This window comes from Canis lupus, chromosome 12 (assembly GCF_011100685.1).
Source record: "Canis lupus familiaris isolate Mischka breed German Shepherd chromosome 12, alternate assembly UU_Cfam_GSD_1.0, whole genome shotgun sequence".
Taxonomy (NCBI): Eukaryota; Metazoa; Chordata; class Mammalia; order Carnivora; family Canidae; genus Canis; species Canis lupus.
In genome coordinates, this window is record NC_049233.1 from 19,716,340 (window position 1) to 19,736,897 (window position 20,558).

General features: G+C 37.9%; 1 protein-coding gene across 1 annotated transcript in view; it reads right to left on the reverse strand.

Moving 5' to 3' along the window:
* PKHD1 (PKHD1 ciliary IPT domain containing fibrocystin/polyductin) overlaps positions 1 to 20,558 on the reverse strand; it is a 469,885-nt gene that overhangs the window by 185,935 nt on the left and 263,392 nt on the right. Inside the window, 1 exon segment of the mRNA XM_038554300.1 lies at positions 19,997 to 20,125. Within this exon segment, the coding sequence (XP_038410228.1) occupies positions 19,997 to 20,125 (129 nt within the window).

Consider the following 20,558-nt stretch of genomic DNA (forward strand, 5'->3'; position numbering starts at 1 on the left):
GGAGACATAAACTTCTATTTCTCGTGTCTTTGTTATTCACAGAAGACCTAATCTTACCTAATCCAAATGAATAACCAACCCCATGGAGCCCTTGTAAGGATTAGATTAAGTGTGAGATTACTTTGTATTCAGAATGTTTCCCTAAAACTCTGGCCTTATGAGCTTCTCTGTGAATAAAAGGATTACATGGTTAAACATCATTGAAAAATAACATATACCACGTCTCCTGTGGAAATTACATGATCTGTATTACTATATAAAAGGCTTTGAAAAGACCAGATGCAAAGAAGTTATTTATCTGTGTTTAGTCCAAAATTTTCCAAGCTCATTGGACTTTATCTTTTTCCATGAGCCATGAATTCATAGGAAACAATTTGAGAAATTCTGGATAAATTAATTATTTGCAGTAGTTAATATAAAAATGGTTGTTTTTAGCCTTATAATATGGTTCGCCTAGTTGGATTCACTTCCATTCCAGTCCAGGCTCTCATGGTATATGGTTTCATAACTCTTTAAATATTTCCTACACCACAGTTGTTAATTTTATCAGTTCATAATTGTATGTGTGATTACATTGCTGTCACTCATACTAGGCAGTAATTTCCAGGTGAGTATTAGAAGTGCTTTGCTCACCATTTTATCCCCATCATAAGGCAAAATGCATGGCACATGATAAATCATATACCTTGTAAGCAGTTGATCAATACATTCATAATTCCTTAACTCTGCTTTAATGTCAGGCACACTGTGCAAATGGCATGATAGAATACGTAAATCAATTTGGGGAGAAAAGATCCAGTGTTCAGTTTCAGAAGTTTTTGTCACTTTTTGCTCTCTTGGATAGCATGGAGGCTATTAACTCCTCTAGGGCCCATGTGGAATCCTAATGGACAAAACTTTGGAATATTCTTTCTAAATAAGTACTTAGACTTATTTAGACATGAAATCCTGAGTAATGCCAACCTAAGGACAAAATAGGAGATTTAAGATGTTTTCAGATAAAGGGAAAAAAAAATCTCTCAGACTTGTCAGCAAGACCCCCTTTGGGGCTTAATTGGCCTGAATGTCTGAAGATAGATCACTGACATGGCTAGAAATTGGTGTTGGCCACAAGCTAGCGCTTATCTGAGGCCAGCAATCAGTATGAAAAACATGGCTTCTCCACATGACCTGGGATTCCCATACCCTAAAGGAGCAACCCAACAGCAAGTAAGACGTTCAGGCAAAAAGGTCTTCTTATATAAGGGTTCTAATGATGTACCTCTGGTGGTCCCAGATCATCACTTCTACTACATTCTATTGGCTAGCTCAGATTCAGAAGAAGAGGAGTGAGCCCCAACTTCTCCAGGGGAAGAATAGCACACATGTACAAAGAGAGAAGGAATACATGGCAATACATTTTGAAGAATAGCTACAACATTTACATTATGATAGTAATTAGAACCAGCACTAGATATTATCATTTAACACACTAATAAAGAAGCATATATATCACAAATTTTATTTTTTTAATATTTTGATAGATATATTAATATCACTGGTTTTTTTATAATCTTATTTTCTTGTTTTTTTGTTTTATGTTTTTTAATTTGTTTCTATTGAAGTTCAATTTGCCAACATATAGTATAACACCCAGTGATCATCCCATCCAGTGCCCTCCTCAGTGCCTGTCACGCAGTTACTCCAACCCTCGGCCCACCTCCCATTCCACAACCCTTTGTTTTTTCCCAGAGTTAAGAGCCTCTCATGATTTGTCTCCCTCTCTAATGTTTCCCACTCAGTCCCCCTCCTTTCCCTTATAATCCCTTTCTCTATTGCTTATATTCCCCGTATGAGTGAAACCATATGATGATTGTCTTTCTCTGATTGACTTACTACACTCAGCATAATACCCTCCAATTCCATCCACATCGAAGCAAATGGTGGGTATTCGTCTCTTCTGATAGCTGAGTAATATTCCATTGAATTGAATGGAATATATATATATATATATATATATATATATATACACACACACACACACACACACACACCACACATCTTCTTTAGCCATTTATCTTTTGATGAACATCGTGGCTCCTTCACAGTTTGTCTATTGTGGACATTGCTGCTATGAACATTGGGGTGCAGGTGTCCTGGTGTTTCACTACATCTGTATCCTTGGGGTAAAACCCAGTAGTGCAATTGCTGGGTCATAGGGTAACTATTTTTAACTTCTTGAGGAACCTCCACACTGTTTTCCAGAGTGGCTGTACCAGTTTGCATTCCCACCAACAGTGCAAGAAGGTTCCCCTTTCTCCACATCCTCTCCAACATTTGTTGTTTCCTGTCTTGTTAATTTTTGCCATTCTCCCTAGTGTGAGGTGGTATCTCATTGTGGTTTTGATTTGTATTTCCCTGATGGCAAGTGATGCAGAGCATTTTCTCATGTGCTTGTTGGCCATGTGTAGGTCTTCTTTGGAGAAATGTCTGTTCATGTCTTCTGCCCATTTCATGACTGTATTGTTTGTTTCTTCGGTGTTGAGTTTGATAAGTTCTTTATAGATCTTGGATACTAGCCCTTTATCTGATATGTAATTTGCAAATATCTTCTCCCATTCTGTAGGTTGTCTTTTAGTTTTGTTGACTGTTTCTTTTGCTGTGCAGAATCTTTTTATCCTGATGAAGTCCTAATAGTTCATTTTTGCTTATCTTTCCTTTGCCCTCATGGATGTATCCTGTAAGAAGTTGCTGTGGCCAAGTTCAAAAAGGTTGTTGCCTGTGTTCTCCTCCAGGATTTTGATGGATTCTTGTCTCACATTGAGATCTTTCAACCATTTTGAGTTTATCTTTGTGTATGGTGTAAGAATGGTCTAGCTTCATTCCTCTGCATGTGGCTATCCAATTTTCCCAACACCATGTATTGAAGACATTATCCTTTTTTCCAGTGGATAGTCTTTTCTGCTTTGTTGATATTAGTTGACCATAGAATTGAGTGCCTGTTTCTTGGTTCTCTATCCTGTTCCGTTGGTCTATGTGTCTGTTTTTGCACCACTACACACTGTCTTGATGATCACAGCTTTGTAATATAGCTTGAAATCCGGCATTGTGAGGCCCCTGTCATCGGTTTTCTTTTTCAATATTCCTCTGGCTATTTGGGGTCTTTTCTGATTCCATACAAATATTAAGATTATTTGTCCCAACTCTGTGAAGAAAGTCCATGGTATTTTGATAGGATTGCATTGAACATGTAAATTGTCCTGAGCTGTATAGGCATTTTCACAATATTTATTCTTTCAATCCATGAGCATGGAATGTTTTTCCATTTCTTTACATCTTCCTCAGTTTCTTCCAAAAGTATTCTGTAGTTTTTAGGGTATAGATCCTTTACTTCTTTGGTTAAGTTTATTCCTAGGTATCTTATGCTTTGGGGTGCAATTGTAAATAGGATGGATTCCTTAATTTCTCTTTCTTCAGTTTCATTGTTAGTGTATAGAAATGCCACTGATTTCTGGGCATTGATTTTGTATCCTGCCACATTGCTGAATTGCTGTATAAGTTCTAGCAATCTTCAGGTGGAGTCTTTTGGGTTTTCTATAGACAGTATCATGTCATTTCAATGAGGGAGAATTTGACTTCTTCTTTGCCAATTTCAATGTCTTTTATTTCTTTTTGTTGTCTGATTGCTGAAGCTAGGATTTGTAGTACTGTGATGAATAGCAGTGGTGAGAGTGGACATTCCTGTCATGTTCCTGATCTTAGGGGAAACGCTCCTAGTGTTTCCCCATTGAGAATGATATTTGCTGTGGGCTTTTTGTAGATGGCTTTTAAGATACTGAGGAATGTTCCCTCTATCCTATACTCTGAAGAGTTTTTATCAGGAATGGATGCTGTATTTTGTCAAATGCTTTCTCTGCATCTATTGAGAGGATCATAGGCTTCTTGTTTTTTCTCTTGTTGATATGATGTACCACGTTGATTGTTGTACGAGTGTTGAACCAACCTTGCATCCCGGGGATAAATCCCACTTGGTCATGGTGAATAATCCTCTTAATGTACTGTTGGATCCTATTGGCTAGTATATTGTTGAGGATTTTTGCACCCGTGTTCATTAGGGATATTGGTCTTACTTCCCCTTTTTGGTGAGGTCTTTGGTTTAGAATCAAGGTAATGCTGGCCTCATAAAATGAGTTTGGAAGTATTCCCTACCTTTCTCTCTTTCAGAACAGCTTTAGTAGAATAAGTATTGTTTCTTCTATAAATGATTGATAGAATTCCCCTGGGAAGCCATCTGCCCTGAACTTTTGTGTCTTGGGAGGTTTTTCATGACTGCTTCAATTTCCTTGCTGGTTATTGGCCTGTTCAGGTTTTCTATTTCTTCCTGTTCCAGTTTTGATAATTTTTGTTTTTCCAGAAATGCATCCATTTCTTCTAGATTGTCTAATTTGTTGGCATATAGCTGCTCATAATACGTTTTTAAGATCATTTGTATTTCCTTGGTATTGCTTGTGATCTCTCCTCTTTCATTTGTGATTTTATTAATTTGAGTCTTTTCTATTTTCCTTTTAATAAGGCTTGTCTATCTTATTAATTCTTTCAAAGAACCAACTCCTCGTTGTGTTGATCTGTACTACAGTACTTCTGGTCTCTATCTCATTGAATTCTGCTCAAATCCTTATTATCCGTCTTCTCCTGCTTGGTGTAGATTCTACTTGCTGTTCTTTCTCCAGTTTCTTTAGGTGTGAGGTTAGCTTGTGTATTTGATTTTTTTCTAATTTTTTGAGGGAGGCTTGTATTCTGATGTATTTCCCTTAGGATCACCTTTGCTGTATCCCAAAGATTTTGAATGGTTGTATCTTCATTTTTATTAGTTTCCATGAATCTTTTTAATCCTTCTCTAATTTCTTGGTTGACTCATTCATCTTTTAGTAGGACACCACTTAACCTCTATGTGTTTGTTTCTTCCAAATTTCTTCTTGTGATTGAGTTCAAGTTTCAAAGCATTGTAGTCTGAAAATATGTAGGGGTTAATCCCAATCTTTTGGTATCAGTTGAGACCTGATTTGTGACCCAATATGTGGTCTATTCTGAAGTACTTTCCATGTGCACTTGAGAAGAATGTGTATTCATTTGCATTTGGATAGAAAGTTCTGTACATATCTGCGAAATCTATTTGTGTATCATTTAAGGCTCTTGTTTCTTTGGTGATGTTCTGCTTAGAAGATCTGTCATGTGCAGAAAGTACCATGTTGAAGTCTCCTACTATGAGTGTATTATTATCTAAGTATCTCTTTACTTTGGTAATTAATTGATTGATATACTTGGCAGCTCCCACATTAGTGGCATAAATATTCGTGATTCTTATTGGATAGACACCTTAAGTATGATATAGTGTCCATCTTCACCTCTTACTACAGTCTTTGGGATAAACTTTAATTTGTCTGATATGAGGATTGCTACCCCTGCTTTCTTTTGAGGACCATTTGAATGGTAAATTGTTCTCCAACCTTTCATTTTCAGGCTGGAGGTGTCCTTAGGTCTAAAGAGTCTCTTGTAGACAGAAAATAGATGAGTCTTGCTTTTTTATCCAGTCCAATACACTGCGTCTTTTGATGGGATCATTTAGCCCACTCACGTTCAGAGTAACTATTGAAAGATATTAATTTAGTGTCATCGTAATACCTATTCAGTCCGTGTTTTTTGTGGATTATTTATTTGGGCTCCCTCTTTCTTTTACAGGGTCCCCTTTAATATTTCATGCAGAGCCTGTTTGGTGGTCACCTATTCTTTCAGTTTCTGCCTATCTTGGAAGCTCTGTATCTCTCCTTCTATTCTGAATGACAGCCTTGCTGCATAAAGTATTCTTGGCTTCATGTTCTTCTCATTCAGTACCCTGTATATATCATGCCAGCCCTTTCTGGCCTGCCAGGTCTCTGTGGAGAGGTCCACTGTTAATCTGATATTTCTCCACACATAGTTAAAAATCGCTTGTCTTGTGCTGCTTTAAGAATTTTCTCTTTATCTTTGAAATTTGTAAGTTTCAGTATTCAATGTCAAAATGTTGAAGGGTTTTTATTGATTGGGGGGGGTCCTCTCTATCTCTTGGATCTGAATACCTGTTTTCTTCCCCAGATTTGGGAAGTCCTTACCTATGACTTGTTCAAATATACTTTGTGGTCCTCTCTCTCAACCTCTCCTGGAATCCCAATTAGACATATATTCCTCCTTCTCAAACTATCATTTATTTCCCTGAACCTTCCCTCATGGGCTCTTAATTGTTTTTCTCTTTTTTTCCTCAGCTTCCTCCCTTACCATCAACTTATCTTCTATGTCACTCACTCTTCTACTTCATTAACCCTAGCAGTTAGAACATCCAATTTCGATTGCATCTTATTTAACCTGTTTTTAATGTTGGCCCGATTAGATCTCAATTCTGCAGTAACGAAGTCTCTAGAGTCCTCTATACTTTTTTCCCAGAGCCACCAGTAGCTTTATAATTGTACTTCTGAATTGATTTCGGACATCGTATTGAAATCCAAATTCTGTAACTCTGTGGCAGAGAGTACTGTTTCTGTTTCTTTCTTTTGTGGTGAATTCTTCCTTCTAGTAATTTTGTCCAGTGCAGAGTGGATATCTGAGTGGGCTGAGTCAAAAATATCAACCACGACCTAAGTAAAATTCACCCTAGATGATTCCAAAGAGGTCAGAGACCAGAAAATGAAAGAAAAAGAACAGAACAAAATAAAACAAAAGGACTACTAAAGTGAACAACAATTTTAAAACAAAGTAGCAAAAATAAAAATCCAAAAACCAAAAACAAAGAAGAAGAAAAGATAAAAAGAAAAAAAGTAAAGAGGAAAAAGAGAAAAAGGGGGTGGTGGTGGTGAGGAAATGGTAGCAGAGAGAGAATGTCATCTACCTGAGGGGTCCTAGAGGGTGATCCTCTTGGTTTTGAGTATATTTTGTTCTGTATGTTAGAAGATGATCAATCCCAAATTTATATAAACCAGCAATACTTATAGAAAGCCCCAACATTGACCACAAAAACATAAATAAGATAAAAGAGGGGGGCAGAATGGGAAGGAAGAGAGAATATAATCTCACAGAATGAACCAACACAGTATTCCACTTGGTTCTGGGTGTATGTTGGTCATATTTGATAAGGTACTAACTTCCACCATTGTAAAACAGAATGGGGCAGATAAACAAAAAACAAATACTCATATCTCATATATCAACCAAAATTAAATTGAATATGTTGAAGGGAATCCAGAAGTGAAAAATATATCTAAGACATGTAATTGTAGAAATTTGGAAGTCAAAAAGGAAAAAACTTAAAAATGAAGAGCCAGGGGATCCCTGGGTGGTGCAGCAGTTTAGCGCCTGCCTTTGGCCCAGGACGCAATCCTGGAGACCCGGGATCGAGTCCCACGTCGGGCTCCCGGTGCATGGAGCCTGCTTCTCCCTCTGCCTGTGTCTCTGCCTCTCTCTCTCTCTCTCTCACTGTGTGCCTATCATAAATAAATAAAAAAATAAATTAAAAAAAATGAAGAGCCAGTAAAATATTGTAGTTACGGTAGGAAAAGAGAAAAAATATTGGAAATTTTTAGTCTGATATAAAAATGAGTCATAATGGAAAAAGAAAAAGAAAAGGACCCTCTAGTTCTAAATACTATTTACCTTCAGTCCTGGGGCTTTCCAGTGCTTCTTGGTCAATAAACATGTTCTTCCAACAGTTCTTCTCGGGGAGGGGCCTGCTGTGCTGATTCTCAGGTGTATGTGCTTGTGTGGAGATGCCCTGCCCCTTGCCAGGTATTGAGCTCAGTAGGAGCTATTTACCCTGTGAGGCCTTTATTCCCTAGAGGCCCCGCCCCTCCCAGGCACAAGGTGAAACAAAGAGGAAAAACAACAATGGCAGTGGCCAGATTTCCAGCTCTGGAGTCAAGCTCCCCTTGGGTAACTATCCATAGTCTTCGTCTGCACTTGCCTAGATGCTCCTGGAGGCCGGCGCGGGTGCACTGATCTGCACAGCTTGTGGGGCGCGCAGCGGCAGGAGAGTTCTTGCTGTCCTGTGCCCTCCCTGCTTCCGCCTGTCCCAGGGGGATGGAGGATCGCTGGCTTTATCTTCTTGGGCACCCTGGGATCTGGGGCTCTGTGCCACTGGACTGGCACTCCTGGGGGCCACCTCTCCCAAAAGAAATGGGGTACAGCCACTCCTGTCTGGAGCCAGCCTGCCTACCCGACTGGCTTCTCCAAAGTGCCCCAGAGGGCGCTCCAGCCCTTTACCCATATCGAACCGCGGTTTGTGGTGAGCTTTCCCCCGGTGCCCCTCCTTTTATAATGACTCTGGGAATCTTGAGGCTTCACTGCCTTTCCTGTGATTCTGCCCAATTTCCCTGCTAAGCACTTTTCTGTCAGGAAAATAATCCTATTTTATCTTATGTATGAAACAGAACATAAAGACTGCTAACTCTGGGAAACGAACTAGGGGTGGTAGAAGGGGAGGAGGGCGGGGGGTGGGAGTGAATGGGTGACGGGCACTGGGTGTTATTCTGTATGTTAGTAAATTGAACACCAATAAAAAAATAAATTAAAAAAAAAAAAAAAAAAGAAAAGTATTATTAGGAGAATAGATCTGGGCTTCACCAGACTGCCAACCAGACCAAGAGTACAAGAAAAGTGAAGAACTCCTGGGTTGTATAAAAGCATGGTGACTCAGGAGTTGACAGCAAGCCCCCTGTGCTACTCCTGCTCCTGCTGGCTGGGCTGTACCATAATCACCTTCTCATTGGTCACACTTATTTTACCTGTAAAGCTCTGCATATGAAGAAACTCCAAAAGCAACCTCAGGAAAGTATGTATAATCAACTCAAGAAATGGCAACTCTACCTACTAAACCAATAATTGGGAAATCATGAATTATTTAATTCTACATCCCAAGAATATCTTCATGGAAAAACAGACCATGAAGTAAAGAGAAAAAGATGTAATTCAATTAGAACAAGTGAAAAAAGCCCTGCTCTATATTAAGAGCCCCATGGGCAGCTGTTCCTAACTTGGCTCTACTTCCCCAACCCCAACCAGGAGGGCAAAATGCATATGCAATCATTCAGGTCCCCTTCTCTTTTAAGAAATGCCTGTGTCTCTTCAAAGAATATTAATTCCATGAGACAAACTTCCTGAGGGAATAAAACTAGGTAAAACATCAGTTTATGTATTTAAAGCAAGAAAAAAACTCATTAATTCTCAGCAAATTTGTAGTAACACAAATCACAGAATATGGGGTTGGAAGGAACATTAAAAGTGATTTTGGGGGCAACGCGGGTAGTTCAGCAGTTTGGTGCAGCCTTCAGCCCAGGGCATGATCCTGGAGACCTGGGATCGAGTCCCACGTCGGGCTCCCTGCATGGACCCTGCTTCTCCCTCTGCCTGTGTCTCTGCCTCTCTCTCTTTCTCTGTGTGTGTCTCTCCATGAATAAATTTTAAAAAATTTTAAAAAAAATGAAGAGCCAGTAAAATATTGTAGTTACGGTAGAAAAAGAGAAAAAATATTGGAAATTTTTAGTCTGATATAAAAATGAATCATAATGGAAAGAGAAAAAGAAAAGGACCCTCTAGTTCTAAATACTATTTACCAGCAGTGCTCTGATGGCCTACTGCTGCCTGTCTTAAATACGACCTTCAATTCTCACCTCCAAATGAAACCCATTGTAAAAATTATGCACAATCCTCTAAATATTTTAAAAATTATTTTTGTCCTGTTCTGTATTTGTCTAATACTGTGCCTCTTCAGGAAGTGACAGTTGATATCTTAGAGGTTATAGTCTATTTTCCCAAACTGATTGAACTGTACAAATTGAACTATTCTATTGGAATCAACATATCATAGGAGACTATTAATTTAGAACACTTAGTATTCTAACCAGAGAGTGACCAGAGATAACTTGGTTGCCACCTTAGAAGTGCTGCCATCTCATCTGAGAGTAATTGCTTTAATTTTCACAAAGATAGGGAGATCCTTAAAGACATCGATCTCTACAAGTTTACATAAAGGTTTCCAATGTAAATGCATGAAATTGTAAGACAAGACAAGCATTATATTTTGCATTTGACTTGTAGCAGCTTTCAGGGAAGTATATAGTTTATCTTTGGGCAATTTCTAAGTGACAATCCTTCTCTCTCTTTTTTAAGATTTTATTTATTTATTCATGAGAAACACAGAGAGACAGAGAGACAGAGAGAGAGATAGAGAGAGAGACAGGGAGAGAGAGAGAATGAGAGGCGGAGGGAGAAGCAGACTCCCGGGATTCGATCTTGGGTCTTCAGGATCACACCCTGGGCTGAAGCCAGCGCTAAACCGCTGAGCCACCCAGGATGCCCATAAATACCATCCTTCTCGTCCTCCTTGGAACATTTACTGTTGACCACCTCCAACATCTTGGTCTTGCTCTCTTCTTGCCTTCTGCTGTCCCAGCTCACTTCCTAGTTTCATGATTGCTCCTTCTCTGGTTTCCTTTTCTGCCACTTAAATTAGAATTTCTTCCAAGATGTTGCCTCCTATCCTCTCCTTAAAGCGGTGTGTGATGGCTCTCCTGTTGGCTCTAACCCTAGTTAGAGCCAATCCCCAAGGCTTCTTCAGTCTCAGTCAACTTTTCTGAGGATTACCAAATCTAAATTCAGATTCCCAACTGGCTTCCCTCCCAAACTTCTGGTCCACATTTCCTGTTACCATTCAAGAATCTGCACATGAAATTTAGTATATGTCTAAGGGAATTTATTAACCTCCCTGCTAAATCTATTCCTTCCCTTGCATCCTCTCTATTGATGGCCTCCCTACCTGTTCACCCATGCACAAAAGTACTCTTTTTAGACTCATTGTCTTTACCTTTCACAATTATAAAACGCCAAGACCTGCCAGTTCTGCTTCCCACCATAGCAGCACCATTTCATTGCAACCACCAATGCATTTATTACTACTGTGAAGCTGGTGGTTTATACTGTTAAGGTCAAAGTATACTTAAAAGTTCTAAGGAAGATAATGCATAGTTTCTTTAAAAAGTAATATTATACTATGCATGGAAGTATGCAGAGGATATGTAGGAGAAGTTGTTACAGTAGCAAATAAATCACACCTATTGCAATTGAAGGAAAAGCAGTATGAGTGTTTTACAGGCAAACCTGTTAGGCTCCTCTCAGGTTGGAACATAAGGTGCCCAGAAGGGTCATACTTCTGGAAGCCTGGAGTCAGGAGTTTGTAAACTTATAAAAGCAGTGATTCTCAAGGTGGGTGTGAATACCAAAATAAGCCCTGGGTCTCTTTCTTACATACTTCACACTTGCCAATGCCACTCTGCCCCTTCACCCAAATTACGACCTTCAAACCTGAAGAAGTATGTCCCCTCCTAAAAAATTGCTATGGTACTAATACTAATGGACTATGATAATGAGTATGTTTCTCAGGTGTGTAATGACAGCAAAGGGTTTGAAAAACCACTCAATTAAAGTAGAACTCTAATTAGTTCCAGCAAGTTAGCAAGCCATAAAGAGTGTAAGGGCCTACATGATTTTGGGTCCCAAGAGAAGATTCTAAGTGATTTCTAATTAGCCCAGAAACAAATTCCATGACTGAGTCAAGCAAAGATTGACAAGTTGAGATCAATGGAAGGATATCAACCTATTTTAATATTTTTTAAATAATGCTCCTTTTGTCATTTACAGGAAGTAAAAAATCTCTGTTCTGCCATTATTTTAACTAAACTTTAATTTTTATAAAGAAAACATATATAGTCATAATTTTTTTTTTTTAAATTCCAACTCCTGCTTGATTTGTCCATACTTTGTAAGGACTGTTACAGGCTTTGGTCAGTAGTTATGGTACTACTACTGTTATTTGTAAGAAGCCATTTGAATCACGGTCATTGCAACTAGAAGGAATTCCCTAGGCTCCAACCGTGTCTTGGAGATATCCTATTTTAAGGAAACAGAAATCTAAAACAACAATATCCCTTCTTATAAATTTTAGGACGCAATTTGCAACACTAGGTTGAGAACAAGGAGAAGAAATTCTGCTCTTATCCTTGGCACAAAATACCATAAAAGTCTGGGCAATAATAATGCATTTCACAATGCTTTACAATTTCTAAAACACTTACAATACCTTAGCTCATTTGAGTTGGATTAGAGAGCCACTAAATTCCCTAGGAGCTACAACAGTGCTATGTATCTATATATATGTATATATATATTAATATTTATTTAATACAAGTAAATCCACATAGAGACATTCCAAAATAAAACAAATTCCTAGATAACCATTCCGTTCATCAAAGGATTCTATACTGCAAAGGATTTTACATTTAGATTGCTTTGAAGAGTGAGCTTCTATAGTATATTCTAAAGTATACTCAAAATAATGGATATATGAAAAGTCAATTTACATTGAATATTTCAAAACTATTTGGAGGAGGTCTATGGAAATACTTGCCCCATGAAACCTGAGATTTTGAGTTTTCCTTCTTGTGGGAAGAACATGGCCTTAACACTCCTTACCATTAAGCAATGTTCACGGTCTATATTCTCCTCCAAGGAACTGCTTAAAAGGAAGGAGATTTATACAGTATCTAAAGATCCTTTGATCTTTGGTTTCAGATTTTCTTTTTATTTATTTTTATTTGACAATAATATTGATTAAAGTTTCTGTGTCAAAGCTACTTCTTAAAGAATCATATTCATCTGTTCTTCCTCATAAAATCTTAAAGAATAGCTTTCCCATTCATATTCTAAATAAGGTAAAAGAACAGTCTGACTGTCATCCCAGTGCACTTTTAATTTCTGCCCTGAGAGAAACAAAATGTTCAAAATATTTGTGCTCTGTTCCCCTCACCCCAGCACACTCCTCTCTCCCAAGAAAAGGCTTCTGGTCGTGCATGGAAAGAGTTGGACACATGCTGCTGCCCAAACACTGTCATCCAACACCCACTCAAAGTGAGCAATCCCAGGTCAGGGGCCCATAATTATGTTTGGAGGGTTGAAGAATCCTACTTTAAGGCAGCAAAGAGGCAAGACCACCAAGTGTATAGGTTGTAAAGAATAAAGAAACTAAAATCTTCTGGCCAGTCTGTCTCCTGGTGTTCCTCAGTTTCTAATTCAGGTAAGCCAACAGAATCTAAATATATTCTGCCAAGAGTGGGAAGACAGTACAAATTTAGCAGACCCTAAAACACTCTAACCTTTTGAATTAAGTCAGGTACATCTGCTCCCAATTACATGCCGTGTACACACACTCACACACATAAACACATACACAGTGGTAGATTTAAAACAGCTGCAAGTTCTCTGTTGGTCCTCCCATTGAGAGATGGAGCCCAATTCTCCTCCTTTATATCTGGGCTGTCTTTAGGGCCTCACTTGACCAAGCAAATGTGGTGGTCATAATATTCTAAGGTTGCTAAGGTTGGCTCAGAAGACATGCAGCTTCCACCCGGGTCTCTTGGACTGCTCATTCTTGGAGAACTCACTCGTAGCTGTCTGTTTCTTGGAATCCAGTTGCCATGCTGAGAGAAAGCCCAAAAAGCTCCACAGTGAAACACACATGGAAAGAAACTGAGACCTCTCAGCTGACTGCCCTGACTGACCTCCCAGCCAATAACCAACATCAACAGCCAGCCATAAGAGTGAGCCATCTTAAACTATGTACCCAAGTTGAGCTTTTAGATCACTACATCCCAGCCACCATCTGGTTACAGGGCCTGGAAGATCCCAAACAAGAATAGTCTAGTCTTCCTCACAAAATTGAGAGCAAAATAAAATGTGGCTTTTAGGTTATTAAGTTTCTAGGTGGTTTGTTAAGTAGAAATAGATTTCCAGAACATGTCAGTCACCATTTTGATACTATACACAATAAAAGGGACCCCAGTGATTTAAGTCTAAATTTCTTCCCTTTTCCATTCACCAGTAATCCAGAATAAATGGGGTCGTGGTTTGCAAGACTCAACTAAATGGGACAAGACCAGAATATTGAAAACTACTCAAGCTACAGAGATAGAACATAGGTTTTATAATGTCTGATTTATAATTGATCTTGCAGACTCAAATCTGTTATATATATCTTATCCTCAATTAGTTATAATCTCAAGTAAGAAAAAGGCAAATCGAGCTAATAATGCTATGATTACAACATTCTGTAGAAATTCTTCCCCCAATATTACTTCCTGATTTATAATCATTTAACTTCATATCACCAATTTTAATGCCTCGTGATTTAACAAAGAAATGCATTAAATATTGCCATCTTTCAACATCACTAGGCTTTGATGAGCTTCTCTGCCATTTAAAATACCCAAGTATTGAAAATCAGAACAAACAGAAGAACTATTATAAAGGAAACACAGTATTCTCCCATTCATTTCTTCAAATAAAGACAGTTCAAAGTAATACACGAAAAGGAACACAGTGAATGCTGTCATACACACACACACACACACACACACACACACTGCGCTGGAGGCTATATGATATCATATCTGTACCCTTCAAAACAGAATCCTATCATTTGGAATTAAAACACATTTTCCTTTCATTAAGCCTGCTCTGCATGAAAAGGGTGTCATTTTGTCATGGCTGAAATTCCTTCAGAAAAAGCACTGGAAGCATCTTACACAAATCCTCTTAGGTCATTTCAGGACAAAACATGGAGTATAGGTTAGCAGGATTATGTCACCCATTGACCAGCTATGCTTGTGAAAGTGTGATTTGTGTAACATGTTAGATAGAACTTGTTTCCACTCTGTAAGATGTCTAGAATGCATTTATACCAATTCTCTCAATATTTAGGAGGCAAAGACAATCAGATATACTTGTTTGTGGGAAGCAAATTATAAACTAAAATGCAAAGAAAATTCGTCATGACTACCTTAGCTTACTCCATATAATACCACCGAGTAGAATTTACAGCTCTTTCAAAATCCAATGTCTATAAAGACAGAACGCCTTGGAGGAAAATGGTACCATACTTAAGATAGTGATATCTTTTATTAGTACAGTAAAGTCCTATTTTTATGGAATAGGATGGGTCTGAGGTCATTCCATAAAATTGATTTCCCAGAAAATGGAAATAGGCAATTTACCCTAAGAATTTTATTGAAAAATTATGCTATTCTATTTGAATAATGATGGGAATGTTCTACACGTTTCCTTTATTAATGAATTAAAATACACAAAACACCATAAAATTATATTAGAGGTTCAAAAGTATCACTTAAATCTTCTTTACCAGTCACTTTCATTTTGTAAAATCAGCAGTTCCATTAAAATCGTATTATGTAAAAATGGGTTTTTACTGTAATAATAGTTATTACCTATTTAGCTCCCAAGGATGTTGTGAAAATTAAATAATAAGCCATTGGAAAGCAAATACAAAGTGTCGCTAATACCAGAGGCCAAGGGGGGCAGCCAAATGGAAAAATGCTGGAAAAGAGCAACTGATACATTAAAAATCACAGCTTTCATCTCTAATTCCATTACTGCCAATACTCTATGCAGTGGTCATGTGTACTGACATTACCTGATTTCATCTTTTTAACACCATGACATACATATTAATTAGAGTCCGCATTTTAGAGATGAGGGTCAGAGAAGTTTAAAACTTGTCCAATGTCACACAATTGTCACATGATGTCAAAATCCAAATGTGAACCCAGATTTATCCTAGTCAACAGCCCATTCTCATGTCCTGAAGCATCACTAACTGTCCGATATGCTTTTGTGCCTCCTAACTGTCCCTCAGATTCTTACTCCATTTTTCTAGTTCCTCTTCTTCCGTGAAGCCGTATCTCTTCCATTCACCCAAGACATTTTGATTCAAAACACTTCTGTTGCTAATTCCAGCCATTTGATGTATTATTATGTATTCTGTATTTTATTACTCGACTAAATCCCTAGCTATTGGAGGTCACGGTATATCTGACTTCCTTCCCCAGGTCAGGAGCACCCAGTACAGTACCTTGAGCACAGTGAGTGTTCAGTAAATGTTGGTCAAACTGAATTGGAAAGAAGAGTGAACTTGAATTACAACTACATTTGCTGCCAGATGCAAAGCACATGCTTTTACTAAAGTCTCATTACATCAGATACCTCTTTGGGAAGTTTCTCCAGTTTTCCCAAGTGTATGTACTAATGGGGATGTGGTAAGATAGAATTCTTTGAGTATCTGACATATGCTAGGTAGTCAATAAATAGTTGAGGGTTTTTTTCCCCCTTTTAATTCCAACCGGAGGAGGCAATATGAACAATAAGCAGAGAAATACAAATCCTATATAATATGTCATCTGATTTGGATGAATCAGAATAGGCAGAGATGGTAAATTTTGTGCATCTGTATGTGTGTTTGTTTGTTTTTAATTACAGTATAATGAGGGCTCTGGAATCAAACTGATTTCCTGACCCAGCCTTTTGACTAGCTGGATGAAACTTGGGCAAGTTACTAAACCGTCTGTGTCTCAGATTCCACAACTATCAAAAGAGGGACAACATGGGCAGCCCGGGTGGCTCAGTGGTTTAGCACCACCTTCAGCCCAGGGTGTGATCCTGGAGACCTGGGATCGAGTCCCACGTCGGGCTCCCTGCATGGAGCCTGCTTCTCCCTCTGTCTGTGTCTCTGCTTCTCTCAATCTCTCTCTCTCTCTGCCCGCCCCACCCCATGTGTCTCATGAATAAATAAATAAAATCTTTAAAAAAAAGAGGGACAACAGCAGATTTACCTCGTAAAGTAGTTATGAGAATTAATTGAAAAAATCCATGTGGAACAATGGAGCATAGGGCAGGGCACACACCAAGCAGTCAAATTATATTTGCTGCTATCATCATCAATGTCATCATCATAAAAATCTTAATTAATAGATATCTACTCAAAGGAGAAGACGTTCTCTTTCACAGACTTGTACAATCTTATATTGTACTATGTCAAAACCATCTAACTCAAATATTTAATTCTAATATTAAATTATAGGTGGCAAAAAATAAATAAATAAATAAATAAATAAATAAATAAATAAATAAATAAATAAATAAATAAATTATAGGTGGCAACATTGAGATGGTGCACTTCACTCAAGCAATATATATTGTCTATTTTGTGCCACCCTTAGTGGTGAATAATCTTACTTGATTCAAGGAAGACTGGCAATGAAAGAAACCAGGAGAGCCAGGAAAAGGTCAAGAATACAAAACCACAAGTAGAAAGAGAAGGTAAATTCAAATGAAGTCCCATCAGAGGTCAAAATATGAGGGTTTGCCAAAAACCTGAAGGGAAAAGTACGTCAGAATAGCTCCAAAAAGAACAGAACAATGGATTAAAATGCTGGCCACTATAAGATCATCATTGGAAAAACTTAGAAGGAAAAAAAGGCAACAGAATAAGAGTAAGACTTCATTTATTACATATTACACACCCGTGTTCATTCATGGATCTTTCCATGGATCTTTTCCATGGATCTTTCCATTTCCAGAAATAATGAACAATAATTGCATGGTTTAAAGGTCTTAACTTCTCTGATTCTCACAATAAGACTGAAGGACCAATGGAAAGATACTTTATACATCCAATGTTTGCGCCTCTCCCTAACACCCCACTTTTTTCCAAAGCACGGATCTGTGCATTTTGTTTATTTTATTTTATTTATTTTATTTTATTTTATTTTATTTATTTTATTTTATTTTATATTTTATTTTATTTTATTATTTTTTGATCTGTGCTATTTAAGAGCAGCTTCATGGAGAATTCAGGCCCATTTTATAAGCCTACCATGCACAAACAATGGAATGAAGAATGATGGAGAATGCCAGGGGCTCCCAACACTCAGGGCACACAGTAGATAGATACAGTCAACTGCAGTGCCAAGCAAGATAGCTAAGATTACTCCTCTCTCAGCATAAAGGTCCCAAAGGATACTAAAAGCTTGGCAACCTTCAAAAGCTTTACTTGCTTCCTGCATGGGGTGGGGGAAAAACAGCTTGCTTAGTGGGAAAAACCATAGCCCAGGGCCAATCCGCTGGCTACATTCATCAAAGAAATGGCTGAGACAGAACAGATTTTTCCCTTCCGTACAGGAATGAGTCATGAGCTTGTTTATTCAAAAAGTTACATTCTCCATTGAAAGAGGTGGATGATAGGGGAGTTGGATGATAATAATAGTTCAAGTTCGTGCTGGTCAGCCCTCCCCCTCCTGTCCCTCATCTCTCTATGCACAGCTATACCAGCACGCCACCAATGCCCAGAGGTAGTTAGTGTTTTAATCATTCTGCCTTCTTTTTTTTTTTTTTTTCTATCCTAAATAAAACAAGCACCACAACTACTCTTTGTCATTTCCTCTTGGTCCTTTTAGAAAGGGAGTAGATGTACTTGATGGGTTAAGAATATAGCCTTCAAGTCAGACTGCCTGGCTTAAACTCCTAACTGCTGAACTGCAAATTACAAGTTACTCAACTGCCCTGGGCCTCTGTTTCCTCAGCAGTAAAAACAGAGATGATAGGGATGCCTGCTGGGTGGTTCAGTTGGTTGAGTCATGAGTCAGTTAGTCATGATCTTGGGGTTCCAGGATTGAGCCCCACATCGGGCTCCCAGTCCAGTGGGGAATCTACTTTTCCCTCTGCTCCTCTCCCCAGCTTATGCATTCTCTCTCCCTTTCTTTCTCTCAGATAAATAAATAAAATCTTTAAAAAAAAAAAAAAGGGGATGATAATATCACTTACATCACAAAGAAGTTATTTTGAGGGCTCAATGAGTTAACATACGGAGAATCATTCCTACCATGTTGTTAGTTGTTAATAAATGTCGGATACTATCATTGTTATCACTTTGCAGATGACCAAAACTTCTTCTTACAATATGGATCTTTTTAAATTCAGTAGTACTGTGGAAATTCGAACTAAGCCATAAATGAAATTAGGTCTTTTAGGGAAAATATATTTGTTCTTCGAAAAACATCTACTTCTCAGGCTAGAGAGATTTTCTAGGAGTTTCAATAACTCTCTCTTTAAAAAGAAGAATTTGGGGATGCCTGCGTGGCTCAGTGGTTGAGCCTCTGCCTTTGGCTCAAGGCGTGATCTGTGTCGGGGATGGAGACCCACATCAGGCTCCCTGCAGGGAGCATGCTTCTCCCTCTCCCTCTGCCTCTCTCTGTGTCTCTCATAAATAAATAAATAAATCTTTTTTTAAAAAAAAAAGAATTTTGGGGACACCTGGCTGGCTCAGTTGGTGGAGCGTGCAACTTGATCTCAGGGTAGTGAGTTTGAGCCCCATGTTGGGTATAGAGATTCTTTAAAAATAATAATAATGAATATTTTTTAAAAAGAATTTTATAATTATGTTATGTTTCTGTTTATCTGAAGACTCATCTTTTTCCACATGTGTCTATGTGGGAAGAGAGTTCTAGATGGATGATAGATACATACATACATACATGTATACATACATACATGGACTTTTATTTTTCTGTTTTATTTATTAGTTTCCTTTTCTAGCATCTTTGAAAAATCATGGTAACAGAGGAACTTATTCATTATTTTTCTGTATTTGAAAGATTCTATATTTAAAGTTTAAAAGTTCTATTATTTAAAAGATCCACCAAAGGCAAAGGAAAAGAAAGCACTTGCAAATTGCTTCTTTCCAAACACCCTGTCTTTCCAAATTAAAGACCCTAGAATTTTCTGCAAATCTGTTCTCTGACACATAAGAAGAATATCCCATTAGTGGATTAGTCTAACTCCTTGTGGCATTGTGACTGCTTATTCTACCTTTAATGAAGGTAAGCTGAGCTATTTTTGCCGGATTTCATAGGATTATGAAATTTGTCACCTACAAAAATTCAGAAAAGAAGGTTGTAGACATAAGTGCCCACAAATAAGATTGCCAACGTTCTATACTTGTTGTACAATATATTTAAATGACAGGTAATCCCCAATTGGATTATCCTAGTTCAGTCTGTCTGTGATTATTTAATTCGTGGACTGTTTTACTCACTGGGTAAAATCAGGATGTCATCCCCAGGACCTGGAATGGTATGGTTGTGTCCTCCCCAGCCCTCTTCAATCCCTGTCCATGCTTCAGGAAGGGACCATTTTAAAGCTGACTCAGGTGCAGAAGTAGAAGCTACAAAACAAAAAGAAAATAGCAAAGTAACTATGAAAATCTGATTCGCTATAATAACTTGAAAATTCTACCTTTATTTTAAGATATTGATGATATTCTTACCTCCCAAGGTAGCTGCTTTTTGATATTTAATAACATTCTAAAAATCATTTATCAGTGTAAAGCAAGTAATTATTCAATCCTTCAATTACTTCTACTTCTAGAGTAAATATATTCTACTTTTGTTATTAAACATTTGTGTTTTACCTGATATAAATATGACCATATGCTTATCATGGAACAGTTGAAATATGCAAATATAGAAAGAAAAATAATAATAATGGCCTATAATCTCACTACGTAGAGATAACTGCCATTAATCTTTTCTTTGCATTTCCTTCCAGAATTTTTCAGCATTTTTATATAATTGAGATTACATCATACATGCAATTTT